The sequence below is a fragment of the Biomphalaria glabrata genome, chromosome 7 (genome assembly GCF_947242115.1).
Source record: "Biomphalaria glabrata chromosome 7, xgBioGlab47.1, whole genome shotgun sequence".
Classification (NCBI taxonomy): Eukaryota; Metazoa; Mollusca; class Gastropoda; family Planorbidae; genus Biomphalaria; species Biomphalaria glabrata.
In genome coordinates, this window is record NC_074717.1 from 41,779,036 (window position 1) to 41,802,105 (window position 23,070).

A 23,070-nucleotide genomic window follows, 5' to 3' on the forward strand; every position below is an offset into this window, starting at 1 on the left:
AAATAAGGAACCCGCATATTTATATGTTAAGCTGATGGTGATAAAAGATCTCTGTCACGGGGCCCAGTCAGGCGCGAAACTTGAGCAGTCGTCCCTATTCCCCATCTTAAAGGACGACACTAAACGAGACCAATAGTTCGTTGTCACGTCGCAGGTTTGTACGACGTGGCAACAAGTTATTGATCTCCACTGCCTATGTCGCAGGTTTGTACGACGTGGCAACAAGCTATTGGTCTCAACTGCCAACGTTGCAGGTCAAGCTCTAAACAGTACAGTTTGTTCTCAGACGTCCACTGGTCAACACATATGACATGATGATAAAATATTTCTGCTAATATTAACATAGACGTCACGTAACTTATTTCTGAATATGTATACAAATCAGAAACCTCATTGGTAACGAACTGTTATAACCCTATTCGCGACGCAAAAGGGTTAACTGTGTGTGATCAGCTGACAAATGTGACACAGGCCAGTAATACAGTTTAGCGTGCTATATTGAAAGGCAAGGGACAGTACTGGCATGAACTTTGCACGTGAATAGCGCCCGTGTTATGGTCATCTGATCATAAGCCTGCTTGGACCATAGACACAGTGTGTAGGAAAGCGGCAGTTCAAGACCGGAGAGCGTCGAGACCGGGACTGTTAGTCAGCCATGAAGTCGGTCCTGGTGCAGTCCTCCAGTGAAACGTACGAGTCCAGGAAGAGAAAGTAGAGTTTATGAGTTTAGTACAGTGATATACTGTCTAACGTTGTAGCAGTTGATTGTGTTGCCAATTGTGTCGTATTGGCTGTTTTATTTGACCCTTATTAAAGTACCAGATTATTTGGAGCCTTGTTGTCAAGTTGTTGATGTGTTGTGTTGTGTTTAGCAGTGTTTACATAAGGCCTGATTAGGAGAGAGAATCTAACAGAACCATGCCGAGAATCTCCCTTAGAGCACGGAAGAGGAAGCGGGCAGTGAGTTTTAAGGTCGCCTTGCATCCGTACAAGGACAACCATAATGCCGCACAAGAACCAGTTATCTCTCTCTCAAATCCTTACTGCGATCGTCCTTCTTGCAGAGAATACGTCTGCTAGACGGCTCCTGTAATTATCTTCTCTTTGTTCTCTGACTGAATTTATCGCATAATTCTCAAAACCTTCAAGCTGCTCGTTTCTTATAAGCTTACTCGAAGTTTGGAGGCTATTCACACAACGTACCAAACTAAACGATTATTACTCGTATAACTTAGAGAGGAGTACTTTATATATATACTAGACATATGTTACCCGCGACCCGCGGGTTTTTATTTGCGCATTACTTTCGATATAGTCACTGAGTGTTTTGTAAACAATTAAACGAAATAATAATGTAATAAGTAAAGCGAATGTGTCAATGTAAAAATAGTGTGAGTGAAGCTATCAAATCAAAATAGCTGAAAGGCTTAAATCCATTTTTTTTCTTCAAATTAAAACATTTGCTTGTAGGCCTACATATATTTGATTAAAATTTGAGATGAATAGACTAAATTTTGTATGTTTATGTGGATAAAGTATAAAGTAGATCTTGAGGTAGACATAGATCTAAATCTACACTAATCTAGAGTTAAAAATTGGCTTTTATAGAGTTCATTATGTGCTGCGCATGCGTGAACTTTTTTTCATGAATGAATATAGGCCTATCTCAACACGGCTACGCAGCTTTAGCGAACAGCGAACGAATGTATTAGAATGCTTTAGAAAAACAAATTTGAATGTTAAATAGATTAAAATATCAAATGAATGGACAATAATTTGTATGTTTATGTGTTAAAGCATAAAACTATCTTTGCGAAAAGAAGTTTTATCATCTTAGAGTTCAGTAAGAGTTTTAGACCTAGGCCTAGGAATAGACTCAGACCTCAGAAGAGAGATGTGTTAATGTGTAACCATTTGGTAATGTCTAATGAAAGAATGTTCGCCAGGAAATCTGTAGATATCAGGAACTAATTTATGTAAAAAATGCTTTTGAATAATCTAGTGGATTGGATTTATATGTATGTTAAACTTAGCTAATGATCCTTTCACGTTATTTCTCTTTCGCTACGAAAATAAAATTAGGTTTGCGAAAATGGGTTTACCCGAAGTCGATACATTCTTATCTATTAAAAACGAAAAGAGCGATAGCTTTGTTAAATGAATGGGATTATAAAGTGAACAATTAAACGAAATAATTTTTAGTACGCGATTCATGAATGAATATAGATCTAGAGTCTAGGCCTATCTCAACTCGGCTTCGCAGCTTTCGTGGGCGTATGTAGCTTTAGAAAACCAAATTTGAATGTTTATTTGATCAAAATATGAAATGAATGGACTTTAATTAATATGTTTATGTGTTAAAGTATAAAACTATCTGTGCGAAGAGAAGTTTTATCATCTTAGAGTTGAATTAGAGTTTTAGATCTAGGGATGGGATTATAAAGTAAACAATTAAACGAATTAATATTTAGTACGCGATTCATTACGGTATTGTCTAATGAAAGAATGTTTGTCAGGAAATCTGTAATCAGAGATATAAGGAACTAATTAATGTAAAAAATGCTTTTGAAACACAAAATTGAAGGTTAATTTTATTATATAATGAAATCAATGGATCTTCTTTTGTCTTTTCATGTGTCAAAGTAAAAAACTATCTGCGCAAAGTGTATTTCTTAAAATTAGATCTAGGTCTAAATCCTTTCGATCTTTTCTCATGTCAACATTGTAGACATGGCTTAGATCCATAAAATACTATAGCTGTAATAGAGTCGGACAACTTTATTTTTTTTGAGGGTCTTAAGTTTGTTTTAGGGCTACAATACATACACTACGGTCTAAGTTAGTACCCAAGGAACATTCCTGCCTAGTTTTATCAAGATTGGTCAAGCGGTTTTGATGTCTATAAGTAACATACATCCATACATACATACATACACCACACATTCTACTTTATAATATAGATAATTGTTGTTTTGTTAAGTAGTCTGTCACGTGATCGAGCGTAGGTATTTATAGTTTCACTACTTTCCGTGAAGCTTGTTGGATGTTGACACAGCTATGCTGTAAAGACAGGACACGCTAAATCAAAAGACAATCTTCGATGTAGTTTTAGTTAAGTTACTTTTTACTCTGTAATAAGTAGTTCAATGCTAGTTTTAATATCTCGTACACACCAACATTGAAATTATCAATCATTCCGTATTTGAATAAGCCCAAATTTAATTCAGTTTAGACTCACCATACCGTCCAACCTAAGCAACACTGTATGGCAATGTGGAGCAGCGGATATAAAAAAACATCCCGTTTTTTTTTCTTTGAATTTAAAGAGCTTAAGTTTTAGCAGCAAAAAAATCTGGCTAGAAGAAGAATAGGCCTGCAATAACAAACACTGACATAATGGACAGCTTTTTTTATTTTGTAGATGTCAAATTCTCTCAGAAATAGAAGCTCAGAAATAGAAGCTCAGAAATAGAAGCGTTGGTTAAATTGGGATTTCGCTTTTCGAGCAAATACAAATTATTGACTTTGTTTCCCTCGGGCACCTATGAGATTTGCAAAATTTATGTTTAACCAATCATAGACTTTCGAAATAATTGCTTATGATCTATGCTTCTTCTAGAAATAACATTTGGCACATTCTGGTATTTAGTTCCCGAGTCAATTCAAAAAAAGAGTTTTCTCTTCAATCAATATTCAAAATGTGATCTGTTTTATCAGCTCTGTACTTAAGTTGAGTTATTCGAGTAAGATTAATAAATAATGGGAGTTTTCATACGATTTCGACAAGAACTTCTCTAATTAGTTAATATTTAGCTGGTAAGAGATTCGGAGCATAGAAGATTAATTACAATTCTATTGTACTTACAATTCAGGAATAAAACCCAGAGATTTCGATTATGGTATCTGTCATTGTACTTACTATTTGACCACCACGCCCGAAAGAAAATATTTGTATCGCTATATTTCATTTTCTGTGCATACAAATTAATCCAATAAATCTTTCAAACGCGACGTATAACTCATTATGTTAATAAAGTAAGGTATTGATTTATAACAATTACATCTTTCAATTCACTAACTCTAGTGTATTTATTTACAGGGTGAATGCCGTGAAATACTCTGTGACAGCAGAAAAAGACTATCGCTGGACAATGACACTTTGGAGTGGACGTGCACCCCTACTGACCAATGTCTCGTGAAAGGGTTTAACTTCGTTGTGGCCTGGCACGTGCTCGGACACGTCGCATCCGCCCGCGATGGCGACGGCCAAAAGACAAGCGAGGCAGATGATTTTTCGGGCTTTGGTGGACACTCGGTGACCGGAAGTGACGGTCATGGGTCAAGCTTGCCTGACGAGAAGCGTAAAATCAATGTGGAGGCCATAGGGGAGGCTGAACATTATTCCGAGGTTAACATCAGCATGCTGTCCACAGAGAACGAACATTTTGTTGTAAACCAGGCGCCCTCTGGCGCAGGGACACGTCTGCCCAACGACGATAAAGACTTTAAAAAATCGAGATATTACGACCTGGCCATCATTAGTAGACGATTTGTATGCGCTAATTTGGCAGCTCTGAACGTGACCAGTTTTTGTGTCGAGAGTTGTTGGCAGGAAGTTGTAAACAATGAGAACCAGACGAGAAATATTATGCGCTGTATTCCCGCCTTTGATTGTTACGCAAATTATTCCATTTATAACCAGAAGTCATCAATTCTATGCGAGTGTGTGCAGAGTCATAAACTAAAACATAACATCAGTGAGCCGCATACTAAGGGCTTTCTCTTACAAAGAACACAGCTAGACAGGTCAACTGACAAATGTAAAGGGAAACAACCGAAGATTAATCAGCAGAGCGCGGGAAAAATAAATTCCGTGAACATAGAAAATTCCAATTTTGTTACCAGCAAAATAATTATATTCGCCGACCCAACAGCGGACATAAATTCACTAGAAAACAATTTAATATCACAATATGTAGGTGTTAAAAAATTTCGAGGAATTAATATTTCAGTTAATGTTGAACTATCGTTGTTGGCTGGGACACTGAATGAACACGAATTCATTGAGGAAATGGGTAGCCATTTTGTAAAGTTGACTGCCATCGGCGCGTGCGCTCACGTGAAATTCAACGCGTCTGAAGTGAATGTAATCGAAGACGGGAAATTAATTATCATAGATCTCAACATAACTTTGCAACGATACCAATACCATCTTCACCATGACAACACAGTTCTGGTTTGTGTCAAAACCTTGGATGCTTCGTTCATTAGCGGAGTGCCACTAAAGAAGGAGGAATCATCTCTCTTGGAAGATCTTGAGAAAATCTTGACCCGGGTTTCCCTGTCAATGTCCATGATCTGTCTTGTACTAACGCTCGTGACGTATTGCGCCATCCCTGCTCTGAGGTCGATGCCAGGGAAAAACAATATGGTCTTAGTTATCTCCCTTATCGTGGCTCAGACAATGCTGGTTGTTGCGTACTTTACGGAAAGGGGCACTTTAGCTTGTACCCTGGTGGGCGTGGCACTACACTACTCCTGGTTGTCCACTATCTTCTGGATGACAGTCTGCTCTTTTCACATGTTCCACGTTTTCGTCATTCACCAAGCCACGCCAAGCGGCAATCGGTCTCACCGCTCATATCTTACCAGGTATTTCCTTGTGGTCCACGCGGCCTCAAGTTTAGTCGTCTTGTCTGTGGTAGTCTCAAGCCTCGTCCAGTCTTCTGGGAGCAGCTCAGGTTATGGGAACTGGGAATGCTACTTGGATACGACCCTGCTTGTGGCGCTGGGATTCGTCCTCCCTTTGTCAGTGGCGGTCGTCACCAACATCGGCCTCTTCACCGCCACCGTCATCACCATCGCCAGGCTCGAGAACGTGAAGAAGCACACCAAGAGAGAACAACACAACGTTCACGTTTACCTCAGGCTCAGCGCCTTGACAGGCATCACCTGGACACTGGCTCTCCTGGCGGCGATACCCGGCCTGGGCGTACTTAGGTGCGCCTCCGTTCTGGTCAACGGTTCTCAAGGCGTCTTTCTGTTTCTGTCCTACATCTGCAACAGACGAGCGTGGACTCTGTGGAGAAATGTTTTCAGTAAAACGAGACTCGGGAGCTCGATCAGATCCAGTCAAAACATGACCTCAACCACAAGCACTTAAACTCGAACTAATGCTTTATTGGAAACTTAAGTTCCTGAACATGGATAATACATCCAGATACAAATATTACGTTAGACTCGCGGGTCGTTGTATATAACTGAAACGCATGATTTAGACCTGTTCGAAAAACAAATACTAAAGGACCTACCAGCAGACATATTCCTTGAGTTATGTTTTTTCTAGAGAGAAAAAAAAAAGCTTTCAAAGATCATATTGCCCTAAAGTAAACAGATGATAGCTTCAGTAATTGAATCTGAAATATCTCTGCGATCTGCAGCAGACTAAAGACACATTCGGAAGAATCAGATCTACGTTATAGTCATACATTATAAAGCAGTGTGTTGTGTCAGTAACTAAATGTGTTCGGTTACATCTTTCAGAAACTGTCTTTCACTTAGCCACTGGTCCAAAAAACAAAACCAGATGTAGACCACAGGTGTGAACTAAAGATAATCCATTATTCTTTCAATTGAGGGATGAAATATGAACATTTCAACAGAATTTTTATCTACATTTTTGACTGAACAAATCTTTGTCTAAAAAGCTGTGAACAAAATGTTTGCTATGCCTGGACATTTTGAGTATATCGTTTTTCTTGGTCATCTAATATATAAAATAGAATGTAAGGAGTATGTAAGTAGGTGTATATGCTCTTTATAGAAATCAAAACCGTTTGCCAAATCTTAATGAAAATTATTATACACGTTTGTTTGATAATAGCGGGGAGTTTAGGATATATAAAGTTGTCCTACAACAAGAGAGTTTACTGAATTTAGGTCTATAAGGCGTCTTTACTTGTTAACAGCATAAAGGCCTTTTATATTACAAAACAAAAACAGAACGAAAGTACCCAAGCAAAGCCGGGTAAAAAAAACATTGCTTGTAAATATTTAGTTCTTTAAAGTCATTGTTGCTTAACCCTTATAGTGCTGATCTGTTTTACATTGAGTGCATACAAAATGGAATTACAATTCTGATGTTTAGAGGCTAATCTACCACACGCGTTTAAAGGGTTAATAACTCATTCGTACGTAAAGAGTTGGCCTAATTGAGACTTGCTTACAGATGACTAACTCGTAGAGTATTACGATACCGAAGACTTAAGACAATTATGAGACTTACAAAACAAATCAATGAAGAGATAAGCCAAATAAGTTATATTTCTCTTACATTGTATTTCATATTATTTTCAGTAATATGTAAGTTATATTTTGTCAAGTGTTTTGGTGTTGGGGAGATGTGTGTGACTCTTGAAACTATATTTAATTATAAAAATATAATTCATGTTTGAGAGTCTCTTGTACGGGTGTCATTTTGTAGTGACAGTTAAGCCAAACACAATAAAGTAAAAAAAAAAAAAAGTTTTTGTAAAATGTTTTACATGTTTCGGATGTTCCAATCACAGTTGAAAATAATCTACTTCCTAGTCCAAACAAACCTCCCGCAGGACGACGGGGGAAGGCAGCGAGCAAATCCGAACAACAGTCCAGCGCGCATACACCACGACCAGGCAGCCTGCAAGTCGCCTAAAGTACGGAGAGAAAGAGTTAACGTAGAATGGGCCACAGTCGCTAGATGTGGTCACGTTAAAGTCTATCAACTATTTTGGATCGCTAAACTATATAAGTTATTTTTGCAATCTCAAGGGTCGAGATATGTTTTTAAATGAACTTTGTGTTAATCACAATTGAACATATGTGACAGAATTAAATGTAAAAATAATGGTAATAACTTATACAATAGTCATACAGACTGGTTATGCTCGTGTGTGGGTGTTAGATGTATGTGTCTTATTAATGCTGATATAATATATACATAAGTGTGTGTTCGTTTATGTGGATTGAAGCCAAAATTATGCATATGTGACCTAATATATGTGGCCTGGTATATGTGGCCTGTTATTGCAATTTATTATAACTTGCAGCTTTATTGCAGTGTTACATGAATCAAAAATTTCTGTTATTTAATTAATGTCTAAATCAGCGGTTCTCAACCTTATTAGCTCCGGGATCCCCTAATACAATTTTTCCACAAGGCGGCGACCCCGAACCATAAACCGAACCATAAACCGTAAATATGATTGAACTAATGTTATAAAATCGTTATCAAAATGTATATATCTGATATCCATGTTATTAATCCCATTGTTAGAAACTGATTAAAAACCTTTATTTAGTGTAAAATAAATGTGTGCTTAAATTACAAAAAAAAATGTATATTTTATGACTTACATTTCGTGTCTATAATATTCATGTTACATAATTGACAATTTAAAAAAAAAGTTAATCATGGAAAAAGTACAGTGTTTGATACAATAAACTACATTGCTACAAAAATATTCGCAACAGTATCTTTAAACACGACAAAGTAAAGGTTGAACTTGTTTCTGTTTCACTACATTAGGAGTTCACGGGGCTGTCTTTGTAAGAACACATCTTCTGCATCAAGTTTTAGTTCTGTAGTTAGACTTGATGATAACTAGCAAGTTGAAAAGCATGTTTCGCAAAGATATGTTTTTTGGAAATGGAATTGGAACTCATGACAAGAAAATCTCAAATAGAACAGAATGACTCCTAACACTTGACCCAAAATTGTGTAACTAACTGACATTGAAGAGAAATCATATTGAGCTGCATTGTAATGCGTCTGGCAGTGCCTTCGTTGCTAATATATGACGATGAATCATACAGTGAATTTAGGTGAATTCATATGGTGACTATCTTGTACAAAAAAAATTGAAATCCAAAAATTAACCAACTTTATTTATTACATGACGTGCTGTAGAGCCGTTTCAAGAGGATTGCATAGAAACTAATCTTTGAAATCGCAATTATGTAAGCATCCAGCTTAATTAATAAAAAAAAAAAATCAGGCTTGACTCAGGTGGCAAGTACCATAATTCAAACATAGAGGCCCTAAAAGCTTCTTTTTGTGTTTGTGGCTCTCAAAATCGCCAGAGCTATGTCGAGGTTCGACACCCGACTCGGGCAGAGTTGCGTTTGCTGAGCGCCTAAAGGCAGCACGGAAAACCAACTCCTAGATACTCCTTCCTCCCCCCCCCCCCCAACCGGTCCACAATTAATAAATTAATTAATTTCAATTATCAAACGTAAAACAGTAAAGGTGAACAATGTACAACGTCAAGCTGGATGCTTACAGTAATTGTGAACAATGTACAACGTCTGTTGATTTATCAAGCTGGATGCTTAATTTAGGAAAAGGAGCAGACATCATTTCCTGAATTACCTGGTCGATATGAAGACATGCCAACTATTCTCCTATGAACTGTACCATTAGCTCTGAAAATTGCACTAAATTTATTAACGAATTCGGCTCCAATCAAAACTCTAGCAATGCCTCGACAACTGTGTATGGTTTCATAGCTCTGGCAATTTTGAGAGCCACAAACAAAAAAAGAAGCTTTTAGGGGCCGCTATGTTTGAGTTATGGTACTTGCCACCTGAGTGAAGTTTGATTTTTTTGACTCCATCAGCCTTTGAAATTAAGATACTGGATGTCCTAATCGACAGATCTCAGACGTTTGTTAAGCTTCATACATTTGGCAGAGAGAGCTTCATTACAAATGACACATCGGGGTATTTCAAATCATGCTTTAACAACTGGAGTAAAAAAAATAAAAAATCATTTTCTTTTCTTAACGTTCGAAGTCCATGTTCTTTGGTTGTTCCATAATGAATTTCATTCCTTCAATAACATGGACTATAATTCGATGGCGTATTATTATTTAAATTTGTTTCTTTACATTATATCTTCAACATAGAAATGTTTGATCACACAATGGTGTTACGACGCACTTGATGGACAGAAATGAAAAAAAAATAAATTCTGCAACAGTGTCGATGTGGTCGGCAATGACAATTATTTATATATACAGTCCTTTTTTTTTGTAATTTTCTCCCCACATTGATAAAGGTATGCCGTACCGGTGCGTTCCGTCACTTCGAAGCACTGTATCTACGGTATCCTCCCTGTTCTGAGATCTGTATTTGTCACCCCCATTTTTTATTTTAGTTTATTGATGCTAGATGATCGTTTCATAATATTCTAAATATTTAATCTGAGTAATGTCCCTTTTCCTTTTCACCATGAGTATAAATGGTTCACCAACAGTATAAATGTATACTTATGGTTCAAATAGGCTTGTTACAACAAGTTAAAGAAAATTCAATACAATTAGCTTACATTAACAATTAATGTTCTTGGGCGACCCCTGGAAAATGGTCTTTCGACCCCAAAGGCGTCGCGACCCATAGGTGGGAGAATGATACTAGTGCTGGTTATTGTAACGTTAGTTGCAGGATTGTATAATTGTACAAATTGAAACAGATTTACAGTTTGAGTATCATATGAAGAATCTAAACTGAAATAAATGATAACTCATCAAACAATTTTGCTGTCTTTTTATCCTTTTTTTAAATCTGTATACTATGTTTTGTAAAATGTTTTGTAAAATTTTTTGTATGTTTCGGATGTTTCTTCAGAGTTAAATTTACTTCCTAGTCCAAACGTCCCGCAAAAAAAAGTGTGACAAAACAAATAATGAATATCTTTCAACTCTCAAAAACAAAACTCTAAACACTGTTTACATCTAACAAGACAACACTGGTTGAAAATTACTTCAGTAGTAAACATTGATTTGACTAATTAAACAAGAACATACAACTAAAATAAGGTTTGACTTGAGTTAGGCCATATTAGAATGTGCATCCTCTGTTTGGGATCCATAAACTAGTGAATACATGACAAAACTAGAGCAAATAAGAAACAGAGAAAGAAACGAATATTCAAATTTATTTAAGTAACACCATTAGTACTAAACTTAGAGTAACTTTAGGGACAGAAGAAAAAAAAAAGAAAAGTAGCCATCTATATATATATATATATAATTCTCTTCATGGCCTAACCATGCCTGACACCACCGACAAGTCATGGAAAGATAACTCTTTTATTTCTGCAAGTCGTACTAGAGTTACCTCACGCAACTTTCGCGGAGAAAAAAAAAAAGGAGGTTGGGGGGGGGGGGGAGGGGGAGTGCAAGCAATTTTGTCTATATTTACCCGTCACTAAATAGCAGGGCCGGACTTAACCATTGCGGGGCCCTATGCGAAATGGATTGCGCAGGGCCAGTTAGGGTAGGGATAAGGATAATAAATAAAAATTAAGAGTTTTTATTAGAAAATAATTTCGTCTTTGCTTTTTATTCATTCTTTACTATGTACAGAATTACCTAACGAGCCTTGCATGTAGCGAAGTCATACAGTATGTCATAAAAATTCTGTTTCCTACATACATCTCGCTAAATAGCAAGAATTACCAAATGTTTCTATCTATCTTCGAGAATTGTTGACCTCAAGTAATTCTTCATTAGTTTCAGGCGCGAGAAGTTTTTTCACCAGATTCCACAATTATGGGTATTGCATAATGACGTTTTTTTTATATCGCGCGTAGGATAGGCGTTTTCCATATTGAATGACACCCAAAAAATCAATTATTGTCTATATATTTCATACGATTTTTATGAGTTTTCAAAAGATTTTAATAATTTCCGGAGATTTCTAGGTCTTTTTCGCCTATTTTGCAGTTTCAGGAGATTTCCAGGAGCTCCTGGTAAATCAGGAGGCCGCAGGAAATCTGTTATAAGTTATAAAATGGTTTAATTTAATAATTTATACCTAGAAGTAGCGCGGGTCCTATGTAAGTTCGGAGCCCATTGCTGTCGCATAGGTTGCAGTGGCGGCCCTGCAAAAAAAGAGGCGTATGCTACGCCGTGGGTCGACTAGTTATATGTATATATTTTAAATCCAATAATTTCCAAGGCGGAAACCAGAAGAGCATAAAACACTATAGGTGAGTGACAGCACGTTGGAAAAGCCAAAAGTATAGTACTCCTTTCAGATAGAGAGGCTAACGGAGATGCTATGTGGCCAGCGCAACGACCAACCTTTACTTTACGAAACTAATGGCAGGTACCCATTAGAGATGGTTGGACTCAGGGGCGTCCTAAAAATCACGAAATTCAAAATCCCAGGCTTCACTGAGATCTCTCAGCCACCATGTTTGGAGACGAAAGTGACCACTAAGATAACTTATACAAATAAACCATACAAGCTGAACAAGGTTTAGTTTTCTTCACCTATCCCTTACTCTGTTGGACCGTTGGGGCGCCACGCAAGATTTGTTGACCGTCTTTCTCCATTCCTCCCTGTCATTTGCTTTTTGTTTTGAGTTTTGCAAATTGCTGCTGTGGATTGAGCAGTAGTTCAGATTTAGTTCCTTCGTCTGAGATGATAGCTTCGAGGTATTTAAAACTGCTGCCATTTGTCAGCTTTTCACTCGCTCTGGATATCCTCAGGATTTAAAGTTCAACAACTTTGAACAGTATCCCGTCCATCTTATCACAACCTTGTCCTCAGTGAAATAACTATCTAATGTTTTTGTCTTGTACTGTGTTAGCTCTTCCATGCTTTGAAGTAGTAAGGTACGCTTTAATTTTTACTGTTATTTCTGTTCGGTCCCTGCTTAATTTCTAGATATTTTTTTTCTCTATCTAACTTTTCCCTTAAAAGCTTCATTCGCTTGTCACAGAGTTGGAGTATATCCTGTTACCCTGGGTTTTTGGGACGGGCGGAGCTTTCCTATATTTCCAGGGCTGTGCCTGTGACTGCTGTATTCATCATCATCATCATTCCTTTGGGTTCCTCATGGAATATAGGGCCTCGATAAAAACACGCCACTCTCCACGGTCTCTTGCTAGTTTTTTGATGGTTTCCCATCTCTTCCCGGTCCTCTCGGCTTCTTTAAGTGCACTGCTCCTCCATGTTCTTTTTGGTCTTCCTCTGCGTCTTGTTCCCTTGGGGTTCTACTCTAAGGCCTGTCTAGCTCTGTTGTTGGTATGTTTTCTTAGGGTGTGACCAGTCCATCTCCATTTCCTCTCTAAGATCTGCACTTCTATATTTTTCGGTCCACTCATCTCCCACAGTTTGGTGTTTTCTACTTTATCGTACCAGTGTATTTTTAGGATATTTCTCAGGCATCTGTTGATGAAGGTCTGTATTTTTTTTTGTTGTCGCTTCAGTTGACTGCTGTATTAAGCATAGTTAATTGTGTGTCGATATCCTGGCCATTGTAGTCAACGATATTCACCTTCACCTACCCATAAGTCTTTTGGACCGTAGGGGCACCACACCAGATCTGTTGACCGTCCTTCTCCACTCTTTTGCCTTACCTCTTAATATTAGAGATTTGGTGAAAGCAAAGCTAATGTTAAAAACTTGCTAAAGCTAATTTTATTTGAAACTGCTAACAGTGTTCATAAACTATAATTAGTGTATAGGTCATACAGAAATAATAAATTAAAATTTTCAAATAAAAATGTTAACAAAGACAAGACTTAATAAGTAAAGCTTTTTCTTAAATACCATTCTCTTTTTTACACGAATGTGTATAAGAAACCAAATAAGTACAAGTGGCAATATTTTAAAGGACTGAAATTTGTAAAATTGTGCATCTGAAAAATATTGGCGCATGGGACCAAAAGGTTGGCCAACCCTTTCCTACTAGATGTAAAAAAAAGATAAAAATATGAATGCTTGTATGTATCGCGTACGCATTATGAAGCGTGTCTTTCCAACTTAAGTCAAAAGTCTAAATGCATGACGCGTAGGACGTAATCCCCATATTTTTTGAAGTAACGTCTGTATTATATAAGATAAGATAAGATAAGATAAGATAAAACGTTACTTTAAAAAAAGAAGATGATTACGTCCTACGCGTCCTGCAAATAGTTATGCATGTTAACCAACGTCTTAAATTCTGTCAAGTCATGGTTTTCCTGGCTGACTCAGGCAACCTAGTAGGCGTATCTTTTGCAACATGTGTAGTCTGGTCAGTGTTATGTAACGAGGCATTGATGGAACATGCATACATTGCAGAGGCGTTGATTTAGCTTGAGTGAACAAAAATAATATACACCTAGCTTTTACATCTAGATGTAGACCAGCGGTTCTCAACCTTTTAAGCTCGGCGACCCCTTTTTACAATCCCCACACTCTGCTGAGACCACCCCGACCACCCCCCCCACACACACACATACAGAATAGAAGAGTAGACAATAACAATCCATAATTTTGATGGTCTTAGGCGACCCCTGGCAAATCGTCAAATCGACCCCCCCAAGAGGGTCGCGATCCACAGGTTGAGAACCCCTGATGTAGACAATGTCCGTCTCCCAAAGTTAAATGAACCTTGTGGAAATAATAACACATTGAGGAGATGTACGGTTGAAAATATATTATGGCTCATTTAATTTATTTCAATTTATTAATTTATTCCATATCGTTAACCGATTTGTCATCATTATACATAGATTTATCTTGAACAACGTAGAGCAGTTGGAGGGTTATAAAAGGCAGATTTTAAAGAGGGGCTAATATTATTTCTGATTTTCTTCGTAACACTCAGCGTGTTTATATTCTAGACTTGCGAGCGTTCTTGGCGTTTCGCATTGTGTGTTTGAATTAAGCTTTGTTTTGTTTTTTTGTTCCTTGCTAAGCATTTAGCGTTTCTAATTTAGCACTATGTATTTCCGGTCTCCAATACCCGTTTGCAATCTAGCAAGCCCTTTCACTTAAATGCAAAAACAAGACATTTAGCGTCGAGACTGTTTTGTGTGATAAGATTATTTTCCCTTCTTTGTTAACTAAATTGTGTAGAAATTGTTTTTTTTTTTAACCATTCCTATTTATTAAATTTGAAGTCACAGCTGGGGCAGCGTGGTTATGTGTGATTTGACTTTGGATTTTTATCTTTAGATTTCAACATAAGCCTTATAATTATACTTATTATTATTATTATGGTATCTGTCATTGTGCATATTTTTCTACAAATTTGTAGACATTTTTTTCTATATATATTTAATTAAGCTTTAAAGATCAGCTTAGGCGTCAAATAGCTTTAACAGACATAGAAGAGAGCATCTGTTCGCAGGCGGTTCCAGAACGAGACACCTGGAGGTCACTTACGAAGGCCCGCGGGATGTACATTTGAGACCAAAAGAAAATCCGCTGGCGTAGACGGCGAAAATAAAATCTAAGTCGACCATCGGCAGACAATGCCTGCGGCAGACAATGGCCGCGCTAGATGTAGCAAAGTATGTAGGTCACAGCTGGGGCTGCGTAGCCACGGGAAATACTGCATTCCTAATTAATCTTTGAACTCGAAGACAAGCCTTTAATTTTTTTATTATTATTAATTAGGCAGATAATGATAATGTCGTTTCTATGTCGTATCGTCTTATCTAATAAAATACGGACATCCCTTAAAAACAAAACCAAAAAAAAAAATACAATAACGCCCTACGCTTTTCCATGTGTCAGTCTATTCTTGTATGTAAATTAGGGACTAGACACGTGCCAGGTCTTTGATTTTCCTGGCTGAATCAGGCAACTCGCCTCAGGCTTTATGGAAGAAGTAACTCTTTAATGAATTACTCCTCGCATATCTCAAAATTTTGTGACTTTAATAACGGTGTTACTCTAGTCCAGTGTTCCTCAAGCTTTTTCCTTAACGGATCACTTCGTATATTCCGAGTATTCAGAGGAACACGTTCCTTTTGTTTTACATAGATTGTTTTTAAGTGGTGACCCACCAGTTCAGTAAACAGCTATTTGAGCCATGCGTGGAACAATGTTTAGGAAAGACTGCTCTAGTCAGATATGAGTATATATTCATTATAAATCATTACAGCTCTATTTTGAGTTTGTTTTAGCTTCGATAGATCTTTGAGTTAACTAGAGGGCGAAAAAAATAACTAAACAAACTAAAATACTAATAAGATATAATGCGAAGCAGGACGTTTTGGCGCCGCCGTTTTGGCCTCCGCTGTTTTGGCGCCGCCTTTTTTGGCGCGAAGGTCGTTTTGGCGACGGGACGTTTTGGCGCGAAGTACATTATGTACGTTTATTGTATTATTTCTTTTAAAAGAATTATTCATATCTATGTTTTGCATGAGTGTTTGTGTTAAGACATATTTTTCACGTACTAAATGTAAATGTGTGTTTGTTTTTCACATCATTTTCTTTAATAAACATTTTGGCTTGCGTATGTGTGCTTATTAAGAGGCACACTTTTATTTTCAAAAAAGTTTTTTCAGAAATTACTTTAAAATTAAAAACAAAAATCGCGTGAGAGAGGGGAGGGGTGGAGGAAAGAGTATATACAAGGAGTGAAATGTGAGCAAAAGAGAGGGGGCGAGATAGGTGTCACATGTAATGACCATTCCTAATGAGATGATCGCCAGAGGCATGACGCCAACGACCAGTGCTCGGTGCTGGTCTTGTCTTCATTTTGTTTAACTATACCTGCGTCAATGCGAGATGTGTCATGCAAATCACTCCTACCCAATTTCTCAAAATATATATTTTCACGTTAGAGTTTGTACTGACCACATTCCGTGTCTTGATCTTTACTATGTGTAGAGTTATTGTCGTCATTCAGCGTAATAGAGCTTTAGATGATAACATGGTTTTTGTTATATTAAATTGTGACACTTAGCTAGTTCGTATATTACACTAATGTCAAATAAAAAAAAATCTTTTGGAAAGAAATCCAAAAATGTCACCCAGTGCGATTAGTAGATCTCACATATAGCATGTCATTACCATTCAGGAATCTGACTTATTATAGGCCTATATTCATGAAATAAGCAAAACCTTTATAATTAAAAAAAACAACAATTCGCTGAACGGTGTTAGAATTCATACTATACATACAATATTATGGTAGAGTGAAATAAACATTGTTATAAAAGCTACGTGCTTACTAAATTATCGTCAAATGATATCTCGCGCCAAAACGTCCCGTCGACAAAACGGCTCGCGCCCAAAATGTCCCGTCGCCAAAACGGCTCGCGCCAAAATGTCCCGTCGCCAAAACGGCTCGCACCAAAACGTCCCGTCGCCAAAACGGCTCGCGCCAAAATGTCCCGTCGCCAAAACGGCTCGCGCCAAAACGACCCGTCGCCAAAACGGCTCGCGCCAAAATGTCCCGTCGCCAAAACGGCTCGCACCAAAACGTCCCGTCGCCAAAACGGCTCGCGCCAAAATGTCCCGTCGCCAAAACGGCTCGCGCCAAAACGTCCCGTCGCCAAAACGGCTCGCGCCAAAATGTCCCGTCGCCAAAACGGCTCGCGCCAAAACGTCCCGTCGCCAAAACGGCGGGGCCAAAACGGCGGCGCCTAAACGTCACGTACCGGATATAATGAATCCAGCTAGCGAAGCCGTGACTACGATACAAAGTGTGTGGCTGATAGGCTTAAACCTGTAGCGAGGGGGCTTGAGTTCAAATCCCGAAGGCTTAAACCTGTAGCAAGGGGGCTTGAGTTCAAATCCCGAAGGCTTAAACCTGTAGCAAGGGGGCTTGAGTTCAAATCCCGAAGGCTTAAACCTGCAGCAAGGGGGCTTGAGTTCAAATCCCGAAGGCTTAAACCTGTAGCAAGGGGGCTTGAGTTCAAATCCCGAAGGCTTAAACCTGTAGCAAGGGGGCTTGAGTTCAAATCCCGAAGGCTTAAACCTGCAGCAAGGGGGCTTGAGTTCAAAACCCGAAGGCTTAAACCTGTAGCAAGGGGCCTTGAGTTCAAAACCCGGCTCGAACTTTAACTATTTGTAATAGAAGACCTAAACACTGACATGCAGCGTCACAATCTGTGAGCAGTTTAGATCAATAGCTCATTGCCACGTCGGTTAAATACCTGTGACGTCTCGCTCGAACTCCATACAAGATTCATTATACAAAAACAATATTTTTTTTAAGGTTTTTTTTACTCTTTTTGTTAATTTGTTTTATGTTATAGTTTAGATATTTCTATTCATTGCAGCAATCATGAAGTTTCTAGCGTTGATCTTCTGTTTGTCTATAATGGTTCTAAACATTGAACAAGTTGTCATGGATCCAGAGGCTGCCATTGTTGTAAGTAATCTTTGAAAGAATTAGTTTAATCCTTTTTATATATTATTCAAGATATATGAAACTTGTATCCATGTTCACTGTTTCGTACCAATGTAACCTGAGAAATCTTCTTATCTTCTTATGTTTTACAGACGTTACTTCTAAAAAAGAAGATAATAATTACGCACTACGCGTTTCATGTGTCAATCTAGTCATGCATATTAATCGATGACATAAACTCTGCTAAGTTGTTGGTTCTCGCGCCTGATTCAGGCAACCCATTCCATTCTCTAATGGCACAAGGGAAAGAGGGAGCACTTGTACAAATTAGGTCTAAAGTATGGAATAAGAAATGTGCCTCTACTTTTGTCTTTCTGGGTATTTCATTAGAATTTGTTTTTTTTTATTCGTTTATTATGATTTAGTGTTTTATATATTACTAGTAGACCCATGGCGGAGCATACGCCGCTATTTTGCAGGGCCGGCCTTAGGGCAATGCAACCTATGCGACCGCAGAGGGCCCCGAACTATCATAGGCCCAGGTGTACCTCAAGGAACAATCTTAGGTCCAGTACTATTTTTAATTTACATAAACGATTTACCAAATTGCATTAGTTCAGGAACAAAAGTCAGGTGATTTGCAGACGATTGCATAATATCAATAAAAACAATACACGGAGTATGGCTATTGGAATTCGATGCATTTTGAAGTTCGAAATCAAATTGGAGCATGTCTTTTTACGACTTTGGGCTACTCAGTCATTGTATGGACAAACTTTGCACATTTCTGTTTATTAGAATGTTAGCGGACCTGGGCAAACGAGCCAAAACTGTCCAGACGCCTATACTTTCTATTGTTAAAAAAATACGACATAACATTTAGCTTTATAAATGTTTGAACTCTAAATTTCTCAGAGCCATCTACGAGAAGTGAAAACAAGATCATCTCCCTTGACTGTAAGTCTATTAATAACATAGAGTGTCCTTATGCACAAATTAGTCGTTAAAATCCTTCAGAAAAATTCCCTGTATAGTACTTCAGTCTTCACCACTACTACAAACTCCTTTGCCCCAAATTTTTTAATGTCATGTACTGTAAATCTTTGGGGGGGGGGGGTGTCCGCGTTTCGACGCAGTGGGCATGGCGTTACCGGTTTGGCGTAGCCGTTTTGGCGCGGAAAGTTCTGATGATAATTTGTAAAACAAAACTTTTTGTTATAAACATCTATTTTTGACTATTTTATGATAGAAATCAATATTTTTTAAAAATTTATATTTATATGTGTGATTTGTGTCTGTGAAGGCTTAGGAAATGAATACCCCTTTAAACAGGTAACTTTCGTCTTAGCATTGTGTACTTCTCCAATTTTCCGTGATATTTGGATATCTAGAAAGAGCCTCATTCAGGGCAACATTCGGGATATACAATCTGTTGAAGCAAAACAAATCAAATAAGGAATTGTTCACAAGCCCATAGATTAAACGTGGGACAGCAGGCCTACCTGCAGATGAAGCTTTGTAAATCTATTCAACTACTAGAATTACACACAGGCTACGCCAGTTGATTTATTCTAATGCTTTATATTGCTAATTATTGACGCAATAGCCAATTGTTTAAACCTGTAATAAACGGGCCACATTTTAACTACTTCAAACTTACTTTTGGCTCGAATTATTGTATCTGTTACAATGAAATAAAACGGCCCGATTCTCTCTCTCTCTCTCTGTCTCTCCCTCTCTCTCTCTCTCTCTGTCTCTCTCTGTCTCTCCCTCTCTCTCTCTCTCTCTCTCTCTGTCTCTCCCTCTCTCTCTCTCTCTCTCTCTCTCTGTCTCTCTCTCTGTCTCTCTCTCTCTCTTTGTCTCTCCCTTTCTCTCTCTCTCTGTCTCTGTCTCTCTCTCTCTTTCTCTCTCCATAGTTTCATGTAACTTCATGTAACGTCAAATGCTGATATCTCTTTATACTTAAATCTGTCAGTCAATCTGTCAGTGGTATTTTAAAAATTTACAATGGTATTTAAAAATAAAATTTGTTGCACAATATTAAACGGTACTTTATGATGTCAATGATGCATATTTGAATATTTATAAGTTAATATTAATATATTTTTTTCTGAAAAATGTGTGGTGTGTGTGTATTTTTCTCGTTTCATATATTCTTCTCTCGAACATAGGAAATCTCCTTGACTACTGAGTACATTATTATTTTTTAAACATTTCAGAAGGAAACTCAACAAAATGGGAGATATGTAAGTTAATGCTTTTGTTTTTAAAATAATTTTTCGTTGTGAAATATTAACTCATAGATAATTTCGATAATTAAAAAAACTTTACGACTCATGGCTCCATAATAACTAACACTTTAATGCCCGATAAATCAAAGCCAATACTGTACAATAGGCAACACGTTACTCTGACCGTACAAATGCTTGACAGTGGATAACTGTATCTCCGTATCAACTCTTATACCGCCGTATCAAACTCTTGTACCTCCGTATCGACTCTTGTACCGCCGTATCAACTCTTGTACCTCCTTATCAACTCTTGTACCGCCGTATCAACTATTGTACCTCTGTATCAACTCTTGTACCTCCGTATCAACTCTTGTACCTCCGTATCAAACTCTACTGGCCTCTTGCACAACGTCATTCAATATAGTGCATATGGTTCGCTATTAGACAACGTCATTCAATATAGTGCATATGGTTCGCTATTAGATAACGTCATTCAATATAGTGCACATGGTTCGCTATTAGACAACGTCATTCAATATAGTGCATATGGTTCGCTATTAGATAACGTCATTCAATATAGTGCACATGGTTCGCTATTAGACAACGTCATTCAATATAGTGCATATGGTTCGCTATTAGACAACGTCATTCAATATAGTGCATATGGTTCGCTATTAGACAACGTCATTCAATATAGTGCATATGATTCGCTATTAGACAACGTCATTCAATATAGTGTATATGGTTCGCTATTAGATAACGTCATTCAATATAGTGTATATGGTCCGCTATTAGACAACGTCATTCAATATAGTGCACATGGTTCACTATTAGACAACGTCATTCATTGTAGTGCTCATGGTTCGCTCTAGCTTGTGCACTATTGGAGATTAGAAAGGAATTTTGACATAAGAACAACGTAGTTCAGACCAAGTCAAGGGTTTATAAACGGTTTATAAAGACGCTGTGCTAAAGTCAGTCTTATCTAATACAAATTTTATGACGTGACTGATCCAAACTAATTGATATAATTGCACTTAAAATAAGCTTTATGAAAAAAAAAAGGAATTTTTATTTATTTTTTTCAAAATACAAATATTTTACCCTAACCCTCTAACCTAAACATTGACAGACCACCACTTTATACATTCGAGCACCAAAGACAATGATAGTATACATAGATCTGAGATGTAGTACATTCGATTCCTGTTGGATGGATTTTAACAACTTACAGGAAAACCTTAAAAATAATTTAAAAAAAAAAAGGCTATACCTCCTTTATACTAGTTATAGAGTGATTTCTTTCCTCTCTTTATAACTCAGGAATCTTAGATTTTTTTTAAAAAAGGAAAATTTTACCCCGCCCATTTCCTCCCCCCCTCCCCCCCCCCCTCCCCATATAGAATCCTAATTAAGCGAATGTATCCTGGAGAACCAGTGACTTGGCAGAATTTAAGCCACTGGTAAACATGCATGAAGCTTAGGACGAAGTCGTCTTCTTTTTTTAAAGTTTACGTCTGTATTATATAAGATAAGATAAGATTTTATAACATAACCAAATTTATACATATATCTTTTTCTTTAGTTAAAAACAATTATAAGGGTCAAACTAAAGTGGCCAACGAGCTAGAAATTCTTTTCCCGAAAAATATACTGCAACTGTCAAATTTCAAGGAGAATCTATAGAGCCGTTTTCGAGAAACGCGTCCACCCACTCACCTTCCCCGAAGAGTTAATAGAGGTATTGTAAAAAAAAAGGTTTAATATATGAGCGGTAGTAGCTGTTTTCACGTTATTGTCAAATTTGTAAACCAATAACCCAGCGGTTCTCAGACTTTTAGCTCCGCCACTCCTATTCCTACTCAAATTGTAACATTGACTTTTTTTTTCATAAGCTTACGTAACTTTGCTTTTGTTATGGTGTTATATATCAATTCTTAAAATTTTAATTATTTATTCTGCGACAATAAAAATATTCCAAATCATTCTGATTTAATTGTATGCCATAGTCATCCTATTCTCAAATGTTAAGTAACTAAACTATCAACAGATAAACTTCGTACAATGTTAAGTTTTATACTTTAGAATGGAGGGAAAAAAATCTATTTTTTGTTCTGGTCTCAGGTAACATCTGGAAAATAGTCATACGAACCCTAAGAGAGTCGCGATTGGCAGGTTGAGAACCTCTTCAATAACCTAAGGTTTTAGTCAAAAGCTTGTATTAGGATTGCGTTCATGTTAAGATAAACATTCTCTACCTACACCCCCATTCCAATTTAAAGAAAAGGCAATGATTCTATCAGTAGCGTAGATAAGAATTGGCCATCATTTGGGGGAATGGGGGTGGGGGCTTGACCTTTTTGGAAACCCCTTGCATTTTGCGTAATATTTAATATTTAATGTAAAAAAAAAAAACAACAAGTGGGGGCCCTGGGGATTTTCAAATTCTCCCCCCTCACTTCCCTACACCCTAGCTACGCCTCTGGATTGTAAAGTTCTAAATTAATACTTTTAATTCTATTTTCAGGCTCGATGGAGACATTCAAAATGGGGAGTATAAGTGTAAGCAGAAAGAAAATCATCTGTAATGATTAAACTTTGATTTGGAGAACATATATGCTATTGGGCTTTATTATATACTTTTTTTTATGGAACACCTCAACGCTAAGTTTAAGTATTCATTTAATGCATTTTTGTTGCTGATAAGTAATT

The 23,070-nt window shown here is 37.4% G+C and overlaps 1 protein-coding gene and 1 long non-coding RNA gene across 2 annotated transcripts in view; both read left to right on the forward strand.

Moving 5' to 3' along the window:
* The window catches only part of LOC106070844 (uncharacterized), a 50,018-nt gene extending 39,446 nt beyond the window's left edge, over window positions 1–10,572 (forward strand). The window contains exon 4 of the mRNA XM_056036183.1: window positions 4,100–10,572. Within this exon, the coding sequence (XP_055892158.1) occupies window positions 4,100–6,163 (2,064 nt within the window). The 3' untranslated portion in view covers window positions 6,164–10,572. The remainder of the gene's footprint in view (window positions 1–4,099) is intronic.
* Window positions 10,573–18,056: 7,484 nt separating this feature from the next.
* Window positions 18,057–22,967, forward strand: LOC129927232 (uncharacterized). The gene is made up of 4 exons (XR_008778861.1): window positions 18,057–18,148; window positions 19,043–19,084; window positions 20,347–20,373; window positions 22,886–22,967. It is a non-coding gene; the product is annotated as an uncharacterized LOC129927232 (long non-coding RNA).
* The last annotated feature ends 103 nt before the right edge of the window (window positions 22,968–23,070 follow it).